Genomic DNA, 17,317 nt, shown 5'->3' with positions numbered 1-17,317 from the left:
TAGAGGGAAGGCAGCTAGTCATCACCACCCACCGCCAACTCTTGGGCTACTTTTTACCAACGAATAGTGGGATTGACCGCATATTATAACGCCCCCACGGCTGAAAGGGATTCGAACCCGCGACCCTCAGATTGCGAGTCGAGTGCCATGCCGGGTTTCCTTAGTTTTCAAAAAATGTTACATTAAAGAACTTGAAACGTTTCCACTACATGAAAAAACATCAAGTCAAAAGCTGTACATAAGAAATTCACTTTAAACAAGTATGGCTATGTGATTGTTAAACAACATATTGTTGTAGAGATATCTATAAAATGGGGATAAATTTTATTCCATTGTAAACGGCTTTATACTTTTTTACCAAACATTTACACATTATTCCGACAAAAAGTTAGGGGAATTAAATCAGGAAATCCCCAGTGCAGAATTAGGTTAGCACAATTAATAAGGATAGTTCCAGTGCAGGATTAGGTTAGTACAATTAATAAGGATAGTTCCAAAATTGTACATCTATAGTAAAGGAGTTGTCACATATAAGAACAGATAGCATTTACTGTAGAGATTTCGTGATCATAAAACAATCCGGAAACTTGTCCTAAATTTGCAAGTTACATTTATCTTCAACAAGACAACACGTCGACAGTGGTGTCATCTGTGTATGATGGAAATCGAGCGGAAGCAGATAGAAAGATAAGAATAATAAATACGCACAGGATGTTCGAAAATAATGTTCACAAAATGACATTAGAATGTATAGACAATACACTGTTTTATGTAACTTCTAAATTATGTGACTAAAATATGTGACTCTCAACCAACCTTTCTAAAGGTTGGTTGAGAGTCACATATTTACCATTATCTTTCAAGTTTCATTTTCAATATTGAATATTATCGTAAGATATATTACACTTGAGTAACTGATAATGATCTGTCGGATATTTAACACTGCCAATAACACATATTTTGTAAATTCCAATAAGTTATACTCCGATTAAGTAGAGTGTATAATATGAAATTTTAAAGAAGCAGAACAAAAGGCATTGGATCTGTAGATCCCAGCCTTGGCACTTGGATTTATTAATCCCTTCCAGACCCTGATAAGGCCCGTTTATCGATATGCTTTGTCTAAGTCGACTTACCTCCTTCTCCATCACCTCGACTTGCCTCAACATCGCCTTTGCCTCAACATCGCCTTTGCCTCAACTTCTGCCTGCCTGCTATCCTCAAATTTAATTTTTTATCAAGTTAGTTAATTCTGTAACAGCCTAGTAATCATAAATTCAATCAGTCTATAAAAGCCTAACCCTCGTGCTAATTTCAAATTCATAAGCCTCGTGCGGGGCGAAGGAAGATTGTTCCATCTTCGAGCACCCCTAATAGTTAATCATTGCTAAAGAAATAATTAATTTTCATCAAAATAACTGCCCGTTAGTTAAGCAGAACAAACACGTATCTTTAATGAAAGCTAATATCAACCATACGGCCTTCTGATTTTATAATAATTCTCTTAAGTGTTAGCTGCTTTGCGCCATAAATCCCCAAACCACCAACCAATCTTAAGATAAACGTATGATAAACACTGTTGGGAGTTATCGGTAAAACAAAAACTCGATTTTCAAGCAAGACCACAGTAACTTCTTCCTTTACTGCTATTTAAAGCACACTAGTAGACGTAGAATAATCTTACTATAAAAATGATCCGTTATGTGCGTGTATATGTGTGTTATCATCCATCACCCACAGTTTGCTGCCTCGATAGCCGTATTTTTTTTTTGTATGGTGGCTGGAAACTTTCCGCCTGTGCACATGGGCTAACTTTCCATCTGTGTACATGGGCTATTTTGTTTTAGGATTTTTGTCCAAGATCAGAAATAAAGAATACTCTAAATTATGGCACATTCCCACTTTTTTAATTGAATTTTGAATTTGAATGTAAATATACAAGTACTTAACCATGATGACAAAACCTTGTCGAAACGTTGTACATTTGCTGTTATGTTAAACTTATATTATAGTTTTTCTTCATTACCCATTCAAGCCGTCTCCAACCATTATCAGTTAAATCAGTCAGTTCTTACTACCACAAAGCAGGGTATACAGTTAGCATCTAATGAGGTCATTAGGGATTTAAGAACAAAAGAAAGAAGGAAAAGGAACAGTTTCTTTTATAAAATTCTTGCTTTCTTATTTAACGGGTATCCCCAACTATGATTAAGAACAACGAATTTTCTGTAAGCGGCCATATTTTAAACATTATGTTTACCACAAGATGAGCTTAAAATATTTTCACACTGTATATTTTAGAATGTCTCTTTGTGGGAAAATCGATATTTCTATTTTCAGTTCTCTCTTTGAAAGTCTAAGTTTAGACAAAAACTGAAACTACCGCAGTTTGTGTATTTTCCATATCTCAAGGAATGTTAATAATATTTATTTCGGAAGTTCGCGCATAGCTACACAGGGGCTATCTGCATTGGCCATCCTAAATTTTGAACTTATAGGCAAAATGGTAAAGTAACTACTGAGCAGCACCCACATCTAACAATCGGGCTATTCTAATCGAAAAATAATATTGACTATCACTCTGTAGCCCAAAAATACGAAGTGCGATTTTTTTGGCAACTTGGCGGATCCATGAATCCCTGGACTATAACAACTAGTCCACGCCCGGCCCCTGTTAATAGGTTAAAAAATCCATAACATTATAATTTGTGCCTAATGGTTCAGCATTATAAACAGAACAAAAATACTTTACTAAAGACAGAAAGCTTGTTAATGATGTTACCACCGGTAGCTCAGCGGTGGTCACAGAGCGGATAGCCCAATGTGCAGCTTTGCGTTTAACAACAAACAAAAGGGTAGTGATGTTAGTTGTGTTTGGTACATACATTCAAGCGGGTATCTTTATAAGTTGGATGTTTCTAATGAAGATATTAATTATTTTTGTCGCAAATGCGGAAAAGCATGATATAACACACTTAAGAAAACTTACAAAAATTATTTGTTTTTAATAATTTGACATACCTATTACTCAGGTAAAAACTGAGTTTGATGTTCATGAGTTTTTTTTTTATTGGTATAGCGAAAATAAAATACAATTACTTCAACATACAGCTCTGTACTCAGTTCATAAACATTTAAAAAAACATTGAAAACAGTAAACATTACTTTAATGTTTTTATAACAAGTTAAGACATCTCAACCTAGAAAGCAGCTGCCTCGTAACTCAGGAATCTAGATCCACATGTCGCGGGATTGGTTTAAGACTGGCAATTCCGGTAGTTTTTAACAATCCAAGGTGACCTTTGCTCTTGTGACACTGTTTACGAACTTCCTTTCCTTTGTATAATATTTGTACTATCTGTTTATACTACCGCCCTGAATAATCAGGGGAAAAGTTGGTTGAAAGCTAAGAACTTGGGTTTCCCCTTACCCTACTAATACTAACCAATTACTGTCAATCTCTGTGCTCAATTGACTAGAGCCCTTCTGCTTATTCCAGACGGATTTCCCATTTGTCCATGCCTGGGGTTGCGTCCACTTCCGCGTAGAGTGACGGTAGCCACGTACAGTTATTTCCTTGTTCACCGAACGACTGGGGAATTACACCTGGGCAAAAAACGGTTCATTGATACTTGTCTTCTTGTGCTATTAAAGCAATCAGACGGTTTATGCAGGACAAATGCATGCAGAGAACAACGTAAAGTAAGTTGTTAACTTAAGGTCATAGTTAAAGAGATAGCGGCCCTTACAAACATAGTCATATCTATGTATAACTTATAAGTATAAACACGAAAATATATTAATCCAAGGAATCGCGAAGAATATTTTCCGAGAAACTGTGAAGTTTCAGCAAGTTAAGTTATTCAGGTGAGACGATAATGTTTGCTTATTTAAAATTTGTAAGTATTTGATAAACCTTTTAGAACCCTTGTGCAAAATGATATTTTGTTGCAAAGTCTATGGTATTCGTCATTTTTATAATGTTCATGTATCAAACATGTGTTTTTTATTATCAAAGATATATAAAGCATAAGAGGCTGGTAACACCAAAAGAAATATACAATATGTACATTAAATATTTCGCATTATATAGGCAAAAAATGTAGTTTTAAACATGAGATTTCCTGCATTATTCATTATGAACAAAATAATTTTATTTACACACACACACACATATATATATACATACGCATCTTAATAATAAGTAAGAGCTATTATTTGTTTATTTTTGTTACTCTGATTGAGTTAAAAACTATCTAATTAAATATGTATATATACTGAAAAGCAGTGTTATGGTCACCAGCATTTTTAGTGAAAGGTTGTTAACAATATCATCATATTTTGTATTAGTTGGCATTATTACAATGTAGGCAGTGAATCAATTGTTTCCCGTCACTTGGGAAAATTGTGACATGAAGTTGTACGAATGGCCCTGATATCATGTACAATTGCATTATTTGAATAACTAGACAGATGTCCTTAAATACACAAAAATATATATGTTTTGCTTTCTTCTGCATATGGATGTGGAATAGGAGAAAAATTAAAATACCTTACAAAACATTAGGCCCACTATTTTCCACTTCCATAAGCAAAGGATACTGCATTAAGATATAGCCTACAATAATTAGTTCATTTTTCTAAGAAAAAAAATTATTGTTCACAATGAAAGCATGTATTTTTTTAAAAAAATACAGAGTTTATAGAAGTTTAACGACAATTTTTTGTATAATTAATTGTTTACTGAATAATTGTTGAAGACGACTCTTGTTACATTTATTTTTTTTATTGTAATCTGCATAAAATAATGTATAAAATATCTTTTGGAAACGTTTAAGAGCTTAAAATTCTTAAGGTTGTGTATAATTATGACTTATTATATTTAAAACACTGATAATTTAAGGACTTCTTTTAGGGCTTTGTTTATAATGAATTTCGAGCAAAGCTACACAATTAGCCGTCCCTAATTTAGCAGTGTAAGGCTAGAGGGAAAGCAGCTAGTCATCACCACCCACCGCCAGCTTTTGGGCTACTCTTTTAACAACGAATAGTGGGATTGACCGTCACGTTATAACGCCCCACAGCTGAAAGGGCGAGCATGTTTGGTGTGACGGGGATTCGAACCCACGAGCGCCCTAACCACCTGGCCATGTCGGGCCTTTTAGGGCTTTGTAATTATTCATTGTTATAATTCTAGCTGGTCAGTATTAAAGTCAGCATGTTGAGTTAGAAGCCGTTTATTTAGCATGTTAATTCTGATGGCGGAACTAGAAGTAAAATAATTAATGTGCTGATTAATAAAATAGCTGAATTAATTAACATTCCCTACATACATGACATATTATTGTATAATATATTCTCTATTTTATGTTGATATGAAGTTTGCAAAGTGCAAAGCTACACGACGGGCTGTCTGCACTGTGTTTATCACGAGTATCGAACACATATTTTTTTTTTGTATATAAATCCTCTAGCTCAGTGCTTCTCAAACTATAACCATAAACACTAAATTAACTTGGCACACGCATTTTAAGGAAATTTGCATAAAAATTAAAACAAGAATGGCTTACCTCCACAAAATCAGTCACCGCGTCAACGGATGCAGACCACAAATAATCATGTATATTTATAAAACACTCATCAGACCACTATTAGATTATGGCGCAATGATTACATGTAACATGAATAATAATCAACAGCAGATTTTACAAAAACTACAAAACAAAGTAATACGTCTCGCCTACCGCCTCTCTCACTACACACCCGCGTGCTACGTTGAAAAACACACAACACTACACACTATTCAAGACCGCATTTATAAACTCGCCGCTAAATACTACAAAAAAGCCGCCCACCGAAATTCACTCACAGCCGAATTTCATAAAATTGCCGCCACCCCAAACCATGGAGAAAATACCTGTCCCCATATAACATGATACACAACACCACAAATACCTGTCCCCATATAACATGATATACAAATACCTATCCCCATATAACATGATACACAAATACCTGTCCCCATATAACATGATATACAAATACCTATCCCCATATAACATGATACACAAATACCTGTCCCATATAACATGATATACACCACTACCACATCTCAATGATCCACAGAACTACTTATAACATATTATATTCTTTGCATAACCATTTCACTGTTCAGTATCTATCCAGGTCTTCAACCCGTCAATAGATCTTCACCTGAGCGCTAGTCGGGCTTCTATTTGGTCCCGACTAGTGAAAGTGGGTTTTCTCGGGGTACTCCCGTTTCCCCCACATCAAACTCTTTGGCATTGGATCTATAGATCCCAGCCTTGGCACTTGGATCCACTGATCTCCGCCAGGCTCTGTAAAGGCCCGTTTGCTTCATTTTGTTTCGATAACTTCTTCAAAGATCAACCGGCCTCTGCTACGCCTTGGACTTGCCTTCACTTCCGCCTACTTGCCTCACCATCATACGTATATATGTAATTTATCATTATTTAATTAATTAATTATTATTACTCCTTCTTCGCCCATACGGCTTATTATTCCGCTGACCATTAATTGAAATTAAACCTTATGCCACGATCAGGGTAAAGGAGGATTGTCTAATCTTCGAGCACCCTTGATTAGTAATTATTTCTTAAATCAAAATAACTGCCAAGAACAACAACAACAACAGCTTCTCAAACTGTGTGTCGCGGCACACAGTTGTGCCACTGAATGGTTTCAGGTGCTCGCGGAATTTTTGCAATTATTAAGTAATTTTTATTTAGTAATGTAAATTATTTATCAATTTAATGCATTTATAAAATTTCAAATTTGATATATTTTCCATATAACATGATACACAAATACACTACTCTGCCTGTCTTAGGGAGTTGCCACTAGGCCTGCCTTACGGTCTTATTTACATGTGCCGCTAAAAGTTTGGAACATTAAAAGTGTGCCGCGAGCTGTCTATTAAAGAGTACTGATATCAAGCTGTCAAAATCGTAAAATAAACAGTAAAAGTAAGCAAATCACAATGTGAAATGAATAAATCATTAAGTTGTTTTATCTATCGTTTATGAATATAATTAACAAAATATAATTTGCAATTGTATATTGTCGTACAACAATGTTTTTGTTTTCTTATTATAAAGTAGTGAACAAGCACTTTTACTTGTGATATAATTTATCTAAGCGTCATTCAGTGCATAAGGTTATCAAATTCCTGATCATCGTGATATTTATAAGTTTTTTGTTATTTTTGTTTTTAAGGAGATTTTTGAGTCTTTATAATAAAAATCGTATTTTCATTGAGATTTTTTTCGACGACTACAAAACCGTAATGTGTTAAATTTCGATATGGCAATTTGGATGTTGTGTTAAACGTTCGCAAACACCTCTGTATAGAAAATTATTTCCAAAGCAATAGGAAAGGTTGTAACATTTAAACTGAAAATTTATCTTTGATGAATGAATTGTTTTGCAGAACTTTAACTATTTTACATTTTTTGTATTATATTGACGTGTTTTTAACTCTGTAGCAATAAGAAGTTTCCAGGCTATGCTAAATAAAAATCGCCTTTCAATATTCTTCCATTCATTCGTAAAACATTGAACAGAATTTATTATTAAGAAATTTGTAATAGCATACTTTTATATCTGTTTCAGATCTAAGCGCCCAAGAGAAGCATCAATAGATCCAGAAGCAAATAACCCAAACAAGATCGTCATTATGAAGTATTATCTGTTTTTCTTGGTAGGGTTAGCTCATGTTTCTAGGATCTGGGGTTTCAATTGTCATCATCACCACCAGCATGAAATATGCATTTGTGATAACAAACTCATTGGTTCCAGTGCTAGCTCCAAGTTGATTTGTATGGATCCCAAGACATTATATAATTCATACGTAATTGAATATGCTGTTAAAAGAAGAGTAAGACTCGAATGCAACGATGTTGTTCCTTTCAAAAGAGGAATGTTTAACAGTTACAACATCACAGAAATTGACACCTTCCATTTCATCAACTGTCCTTTACCAAACATGACATTTAAAGAACTCCTCCAGGGAATGCGGATATTGCAGCTAAAGTTTGAGAGTCGAAGAGAATACTCGTTAATTAAACCACGGTTTTTCGAAAACCTAAATGAATTAAAAACTTTGAGTCTAGTAAGGAATGGATTTTCCGTTCTTCCACTTAACATGTTCTCAAACCTATCAACGCTACACGCACTCCAGCTTTCAGGTAATAAACTGCAAGTTATGCCAGAAAATGTTTTTAACCCTCTGGGTAATCTTACAACTTTGGATATTAGCAGGAACATTATAAAGGAAATGCCAGAAAGTTTGTTTAACAAACTTACTTCCTTGCGTAATCTCTATCTCTTTGAAAATGAATTAGAACAGCTACCCGTTGGCATTTTTCGTGGCTTAGAACATTTAACTGCTTTGGACATTTCAAAAAACCAGCTCTCTGAAGTTCCAGTTGAACTTTTTAGTAATCTTTCTAAGCTGGAACATTTACGTCTTTCCGGAAACCGCCTAAAAACACTTCCAGAAGCTGTTTTTCAAAGTGTACCCCGTTTGAAAATCTTAAATTTGGTTTCAAACAAAGATCTTTCGCACCTCCCAGAACGGCTTTTAAATGGTTTAGACAATCTTCAAGGCTTGCTTTTAGACAATTGTAATCTGTCTAATATTCCTTTATTTTTTTTCTCAAATGCATTTTCTTTACAAAATCTCAAAATCAGCAACAATAAGCTTACTGTACTTCCAGAAACACTGTTCCTCACTAATAGCAACTTAAAAGAATTGGATCTAAGCTTTAACAAGTTAAATAACTTATCACCAACAATTTTTGAGAAGCAGATTGCATTAGAAAAATTAAATTTAGAAAATAATAGACTAGAGCAGTTACCTTTAGGGACATTTAACAACTTAATAAGTTTAAAAATTCTCAAAATATCTTACAATAAATTAAACTGGATAAACAAAGAGCTTTTTACAAATCTCCAGAACCTAGAGCATCTTGATCTAAGCCATAATCATATTAATTCGATTGACTGGAATGCAGCCTTAGGCAGTCTATGGAATTTAAAACTTCTCGATTTTTCTTATAATAACATATCAATGTTCCCAAATCTTGACTGGAAGACGTTTTTAAAACTAGATATTTTAAATTTTCAGTATAACCAAATAACAAATATATCCGTACCAATTCTGTATTCTAAGTTTACTCGCGTGCTTCTGCGTTTTAATAAAATAACACAAGTAAAAGTGACCAATCTGAAGACGTATGATAACTTACTAAAATATACACCTAATTACAATTCTATAGAATATCTTCCAAGATACCCTGACACACCTTCATTCTTTCTTAGTGCAAATCCCATCCACTGTGATTGTAATTTGTTAGAGTTTTTCGATTATTTGACATTAAGATCATCTGTCAAACACAACGCAATTTTTCCCAATGCGAATCTATTAATGTGTGCTGGGCCTTCTTCTTTAGCTGGTAAGAAACTTCTGGACGTAGCAAGAAATGAATTAAATTGTCCTATATATCGTGACTGTCCAGAGCCGTGTGCTTGTCATTTTCGAGGATATGACAAAACTGTCAAAGTTGACTGTAGTAATAGAAATTTAGATGCAATACCAGAGGTATTACCACCCAACACAAATGTGTTATACCTTCAAAATAACAGCATATCTTCCTTTAAAAATGTCAACAGAAGCTCTTCTCACATCATGAACTTAAAGGAACTATATCTTGACTATAATCTCTTATCAGCAAAAACAGACTGGGTGCTTCCACCAAATCTTCGCTTCCTTTCTTTAAAAGGAAACCGGCTAGAATCTCTGCCACAAGCTTTGGTATGGTTCACAAGACAAAATCAAGGTAGCCTCAAACTTCGACTTGGGAAAAACGAATGGCGATGTGACTGTTCCGTTCTCGAATTCAAATACTGGTTAAGTGTTTCTCGTAATATAGTAACTGATTCTCAGGATATTCTGTGTTATAATTTGATGCAAAACAATGGAAGTCGAATGGCAACGATCCTGGATATCCCGGACGAGGTACTTTGTCCAAAAAATGGGCTCAGTCACTGTATCATACTAATAACTGTGTCAGTTGTGGGTATTCTTCTCTTTCTTTTTTTATCTTTCACAGTAGTTAAAAAGTTCATTGATGATAATAAGAAAATTAGAAACATTTACAGAGTTTCCCAATCTGTGTTTAAAGAAGATGCGAAAATTAAAGAAAAAATAAATTCGAACTATAACATATGAGGTCATAAACAATAACCTACTATTTAAAAGAATAATGGAATATGGTGACAAAAAACTGTCTACGACAGTAAGCCAAATACGAAACGATCAGCTGATAAAGGATTTTGTGTATCGTCATGAAGCATTGAGGGTAGACTGAGCACGTTTAATGATTAGAAAACCCTCAAAATAATAAGTTACAAATGAACAGTTCTTTCAAAAATGGGCACCTGTTCAATATATGTATCTTAAATCTCATTCGGTACATAATTTCAATACAAAATGTTGTTAAAACATTAATAAAGTGAAATAAAAACTGTTTTTAACTTTTTCAAGAAATTAGTTTCTCCAAAATTATTGAGCATTTCATTAAGAAAAATTTAGTTTCTTCCGACAGCAAATTAGAAACTGATGTATTGTGAAATTAAACACATTGTTTATAGTCTGATATCTAAAGATTAGCTCTCGGATATAAATCAAAATTAGTTTAATCGAGTCACAATATTTTGAAAAGGCTTAGTATAAAGTCGCGTTTGCTTTTGTTAGTTTACTTGTGGCAAGTTGTAAAAAAAATGTACTCAAACATAAACATTGTATTTTCATTAAAAGTTAAGTGATAAATAATAAAAAAATTACATATATATATATATATATATATATATCGATGTTTGAAATTAATAAGAAAAAATCATCTGAGGTAGAAAGATATTATGGTATGTCCTATACTCTCATTTCCGTAGATGTTAACATAGATATTGTGATATACATATTTATGTGATTAGGAAATCACGAAATTATCGTAAGTAGTAAGTTTATAGTATTTGAAAACTTAACAGTTATAGGTATACAACACGATAAGTTATATTTTTGACACCCACAAAATTATGACTTTTTCTAATTAACAAAGTATGCATAATGTTCGCAAAATGAATTCAGGATGATCCATTGATTTTGCATAAAGTTGTGGTACTTTTTGTGATTTTTATTAACTTTCTTATGAAAAAAAAAACATTTGCAAAGTATATAACAAGAATAATATTTATGAGTAATTCGTTTGCGCAAATTACAGCATAATCCAGTCGTGTTTTCGAATAGTGAACTATAACGTAAAAAAGAACAATATTAAAATATTACTGAAATGTATGTTTGGTTTATTCAAGATTACACTCACTGTAGTTTTCAGAAAGAGTTTCTTCCATAACGCAGAACTTAGTGAATTTTATCTTGTTCACAACAAATTTTCCCCCAGTAGCAAAAAGGTAAGTCAGAAGATTCACACCTCTAAAAACCGCGTTTCGATACTCGTGGTGGACACAGCACAGATAGCCCTGTGTATAGCTTTATGCAAACAAACCCAGTAAATTTTATAAAATCCAGGAAATAAGTTACTAACGGTTAGAAATATATAACAGTTTTGTGTTATCTATAAAATATATTTTAGGGGAATATTGAAGCTTGTTTCTAAACCTACTTAATACAGATATATGTCTATTAATTGTATTCAGCTATAATCTTGCAGATTTGTAAAATAAAGTATAGAGTAAAGGGTTAACTATTGTAACATTAATTGCTTTGTGTGATCAAATGGACGTCTAAAATTATTATTAACTTTGGATTAAAATTAGTTAAAGTATATTTTTAAAATATTTTATAACATTATGCAATCGAATACTACCTTTGATTTCTATTTCATTTCAGCCTTTGCAATATATATAAAATAAACAAAGCCTGAAATTTTTTAACATAGTTGCTAGGAATCCTGAATTTGATTTAAAAACAATCGAAATCCTCAGTCTTTTATGAAATAATACGAATAATTCAAGGCATACATATTTTACACATGCAAGAAAAAATGAACAGGCCCAATTGATTATAATACGGAAAGTTAAAATCAAGTGTAGTTATATGTAGCATTTAAAGTATTTATACACAAACCTCAATATATTCATTATACATATACGACTATAAATTTTTGTGTTAAAAATCACGTAAACTGAAGATCTTTTTTACATATTCTTTGAAATTAGCAAATTAAGGTACCAAAAAATATCTCTGCAGCTTACATGATTTTAACAAAGATTTTAGGCCTATTACTTTATAATTGCTTCGCCAACTTTCGGTATCTAGCCCATAAGATTTATAATATATACATATTTCAAATACTCGTATCTAAGTAAAATATATTAACTATTCACTCTTTTGTATCATATATCAGTTTATAGAATCTGTATAACATAGGCCATTTCATTTGTTTTGGCATGCTTCTCCTAATTTAGGATGTAAAACATGTGCCTCTGTACAAACATATTTGTTTGTTTGTTTGTAATTAAGCACAAAACTACACAATGGGCTATCTGTGCTCTGCCCACCACGGGTATCGAAATCCGGATTCTAGCATTGTAAGTCCACAGACATACCGCTGTGCCACTGGGGGGCGTACAAACATATAAACACAAAATTACTTATTGGACGGACGAAAGTACATATATGATGCCATAAAATTTATGACAACTTATAAAAACATACCACGACTAACTGCAATCGAACAAGAATAACATTCAAACTGTGACAACAAGTCATACAAATAGTGAAAATTATTGTGATGAATTGATAAAAAGTACGTCCAAAGACAACTGGTGAGGAGAGCAATTAAAGAACTTGGATTTAGCTTGGGTATTACTTGCCACACAACCAGGAGGAGCGTTACAATAAAATAGTAATTGTGATTTAGATTGGGTATTACTTGCCACACAACCAGGAGGAGCATTATCGTCACATAATAATTAGATTTAGCTTGAGTATTACTTGCCACACAACCAGGAGGAGCGTTACAATAAAATAGTAATTGTGATTTAGATTGGGTATTGCTTGTCACACGACCAGGAGGAGCATTATCGTCACATAATAATTAGATTTAGCTTGAGTATTACTTGCCATACAACCAGGAGGAGTAATATTATGACATAGTAAGTATAGTTTGTAAGCACATTACCTTTGGCAATAATGTGATCAAACAGAACTATAGAGGAAGTATTGTACAACTGCTACACTCCATGAAAGTACAGTACTCATCCTGCTGTGAAGTTAGTGGTCCTGAGAGATCCGAGATTCATTGAACCCTGTATGATGCATATATTGGACAACACCTTAGGGTGTGTTGCACTACGGCCAAACTGGAAAAACGGCTTAACTGGCCACATGTTTGCAACCATGACTAGTTAAGATTTATACATTGTATTTCCTGGGTTGCCCATAGAAAGAAACATCTCTGACAGAAAAACCTCCATTACTAAGTAGTGAAAAAAAAATAAAACAGTAGTCATTACATCCTAGTGGTAATCAATATTAACTTCTAATCAAAGCATTCTTTACTTCACTAAGTAGGTTGAAGATTATGATCATGCCAATACATTGGCTCAAACAGTCACAAACAAATTTCCTTAACAATGGATAGCCTGCTTTGGAAAATCGATCAAAGAGCAAACTTTAACGAAAAACTCACTGCAAACCCAAAACATTGTTTTCAAGTTTGTCAATAAACGTATCTTTATTTGGTAAGTTGTTCATCTTGTTTGTTTTCTTAGAGGGTGGGCAAAATACGCCCCACGGGCCGGATCCAGCCCGTCTAACATTTCTGTTCTTTATATGAAGAGGTTTTACGAACTATTTTGTGTTATAAGAATTTCATTAGCAAGTTGAACTTGGTTTTGATATATTGTTTAGCTTATATCTGCTGATTTATTACCATACCATTTTACTTCATTTTTCTATTATTTTGTTGAATTTTCTTGTACTTTACACAATAGCAGATATGTGTTTTTGTTTCCCTTATGTGTTATTCATTGAAATTTTATTCATTCTTTTAACCGGCAGTTTTCATCGTTTTTGTAATTGAATGGTTTTATTTTGATATGCGTTCCATTACGTTGTTGTATTGTACTTAAGGGATTAATTTCCCTATGTTGTAATGTATTTAGTAATTTTGCTTCGATAGGGTCTGTTTTGGTGTGCTTTGTATTTGCATGTATTTTAAAAGGGTTTATCTTGTAATTTTCTATTGTTATATGTTGCATGTTTAATTAGTAGTTTGTGTGATATTGAGACATTTGTCCTATTTGTGAGTCTAATATATGCATGATTCATCTAGTGTATTGTCATGTTGTGTTTCCAAAGTCATTCTAATGTATTTGTCACTCTAATTGAGTTTAATGTAATCTTACAAGCTTGTATTCTAAATTTTTAATTAGTGTTAAGTTTAGATTAAATTTGGCTTTATATGTGCCTAAAATGAGGAATAATAGGATATGGTGTGCAAGTACTGCATATCTCCCTCTCCTATGGTAAATATTTCATATCTGCAAAATTTAAAATTTTCGAGATTCTGATTTGGAACATACTACATGCGCCACGTTCAGGCTCTGGTGTTACTACTAACTAGAAACAATTTACTTTTTCACGAGATATTTACATGTGTTCTACGTATACTTTACCTTGTGTATGAAGTCTGCTTTGTGACTGTCACTTGGAGCAAAAATACTTCTGGATTCAAGTTAACCACTTTCCTGATCGGTCAATACAGAGAGAGAAAGTGTGAACTGTAAACATACTTTTAGCATTTCCAAGCAGAATTCATTTCTATGTTTGAAATCTTGTCATTTATCGTGAATAATTTAACTGGTGAACGTTTCTTTGTTTTATCATTGAATTATCAGAGGTTTTTAACTTACCTTTAATATCTGTTTTACAGAAATAGTTTTTAAATTAAGAAATAGCTAACTAGGTAACTTATTTGAACTCATAAAAAAAAACTTAACTTAGATAGATATTGGTTCAAACATTTATTCATCAAATAAGCCTCCCAGTGGCACAGCGGTATGTCTGCGGACTTACAACACTAGAATCTAGGTTTCGATACCCGTGGTGGGCAGAGCACAGATAGCCTATTGTGTAGCTTTGTGCTTAATTACAAACAATCATCAAATACAAGATCAGTCTATATTACACTATTCTTTTATCTGCTGCTTTGTGGTAATGCTATCACAGCAATAAAGATGTCACACGCATATTCATTCGTATTACTAATAAGATCTTTAATGACATTTCTATTTCAACGAATAAAGGAATATAGAACTTTGTATTAACATACATAACTTTTTTTTTTAAACTGTCATTCTCTTGAGAATATCTGTTTCTGGCAACTAAAATATTAATATAGAATTGAATTTTATTCCATAAGAAAATGAGTTTTATTTTACTGAAAGAATCTCATTCTGTTAATTTATTCAACTCATGGTTACTTGTTAAAGCTTACATAGGCATTCGATTTTGTAGAAATGTTTTGTTTTTTCATATATACATATATGAGAAGTACTTTCCAGGAAAATGCAAGTTTGGAACTCGGCGTACCAGGTCGTCAAAATTTTACCCCTTTCTTGCTCTTTGTGGCAGCAATGGGATTTTCCTAATATTGCATGTTCGTATCGCAATCAAATACACGCTACGCAGTTACTTTTTTTGTATTAACCCGAGAGAATTCGTTTTGAAATAATGTTTTCATAAGGCTCATAAAATATATCCCTGAAGATATTAAACGTTGTAATAAGGTATCTTTAGCCGATTGAAAATAAATCATACAAAAAAGTTATCACTTAGTTCTTATGCAAGTTAAATACATGTTTCTAACCAGCTGTTTATGCTTCTGACGTTCTATGTTATATGAATATTTGGGTAGTTTATGTGAATGTATCTTAATTTTAAACTTATGCCTCAAATTTTAAATATAATGAAAACAGCAAATAAATCTTCATTATGATATATTTGTTAATTTTAAATTGTTTTCATCCTTCTGTCGTTAACAGTTATATCAGTTACCTTCAGTCTGGCTCATTATCATAAAGATGTAAGAGGATGGTAATCTAATATTCTACAACCAGCTAATTTTCAACATTAATAGGAAAATTGTTAACATTATCCTTCCAACATTTTTAGTTTTGCTACGTCTATAGATTTAAGCTTGAGTATTGACAATGTATGAATTATATTTTTTCGTAAGTTTGCTTACACTAAACCTAATTCTATAAGAAACTAAAAAAGTTAATTATATAGCAACAACGAGCAATAACCTTGAGTTTCTGCAAAGATGAGGTGCCAATAGTGGAAATACCATTGCATGGTAATGACGTGGATAAAAGGAAAAAGTGCAAGAATGTATGAAAGACTTTGATAATATATCGAATCTACGTGTTGCATCATCTGATATAAAAAAAAGAACACCTAAAACAATATCGTGTATCTCGCTGATAAATTATGGAACTTCATGTTCTCACTAAGCAGTGATTCATGAACCAACCGAAGAATAAATACTCTTAAAATAAATAATCTTAAGCCCTGCTGTTAAAATAGCTAAATGAAAGTTATTATACAAGTAGTTAAGCAAATAAATATCCTATTGACTCTATATATCGAAACCACTTTGTGTTATTAGCATATAGTGAATGGTATAGTCCCAAACCAAATGAATGTTATTTAAAATCCTAAAAGTTCGTAGAGCACAAATAATACACTGATACACAATACACCTTTCTCACGAATAAAAACTATATTGTCTGAAATGACAAAGTTCTTAAATACGATTGTTTTGTAATACGACATTTATTTAAGTATATATATGTCACAAAAGCAATATTTGTTTCTTTGAGTGGCATTTATTAATTTCTTGTCGAAGAAATAAACCACGGTATCCAAGGCACAAGGAGTCTGCTGGCTATATATTTTGTGTTACCGTGAATATTTTGGCACATATTATAACATACGTGTGTGATATTGTTGTCCCGAGAAATGTATGGCATATGCAGACCAACTGTTTGATAGTGATATTTGTTGTGATGTCACTAGAGCTTATCTAGTGAACACGAAGAATTTCCTGCTTCAAACAAGCTTAAACATTGTGTTCGAAGGTAAACGCTAGAAGAATAATTAAACTTTACTAATTCATCAAACGAAATGTTAACTTGCTTTATTTGTAATAACTGTGTGATGTTGATAGCTCTTATAGTTTAGGGTCGC

General features: G+C 32.8%; 1 protein-coding gene across 1 annotated transcript in view; it reads left to right on the top strand.

Moving 5' to 3' along the window:
* Nucleotides 1-17,317, top strand: part of LOC106474696 (protein toll-like) — a 63,619-nt gene that overhangs the window by 2,423 nt on the left and 43,879 nt on the right. The window contains exons 2-3 of the mRNA XM_022380013.1: nt 3,500-3,702; nt 7,654-10,267. Of these exons, the coding sequence (XP_022235721.1) occupies nt 3,680-3,702; nt 7,654-10,267 (2,637 nt within the window). The 5' untranslated portion in view covers nt 3,500-3,679. The remainder of the gene's footprint in view (nt 1-3,499; nt 3,703-7,653; nt 10,268-17,317) is intronic.

Source organism: Limulus polyphemus, unplaced genomic scaffold, assembly GCF_000517525.1.
Source record: "Limulus polyphemus unplaced genomic scaffold, Limulus_polyphemus-2.1.2 Scaffold141, whole genome shotgun sequence".
Lineage (NCBI taxonomy): Eukaryota > Metazoa > Arthropoda > Merostomata > Xiphosura > Limulidae > Limulus > Limulus polyphemus.
The sequence above is the reverse complement of the archived record's forward strand: the minus strand, read 5'-3'. Positions and strand labels throughout refer to the sequence as shown.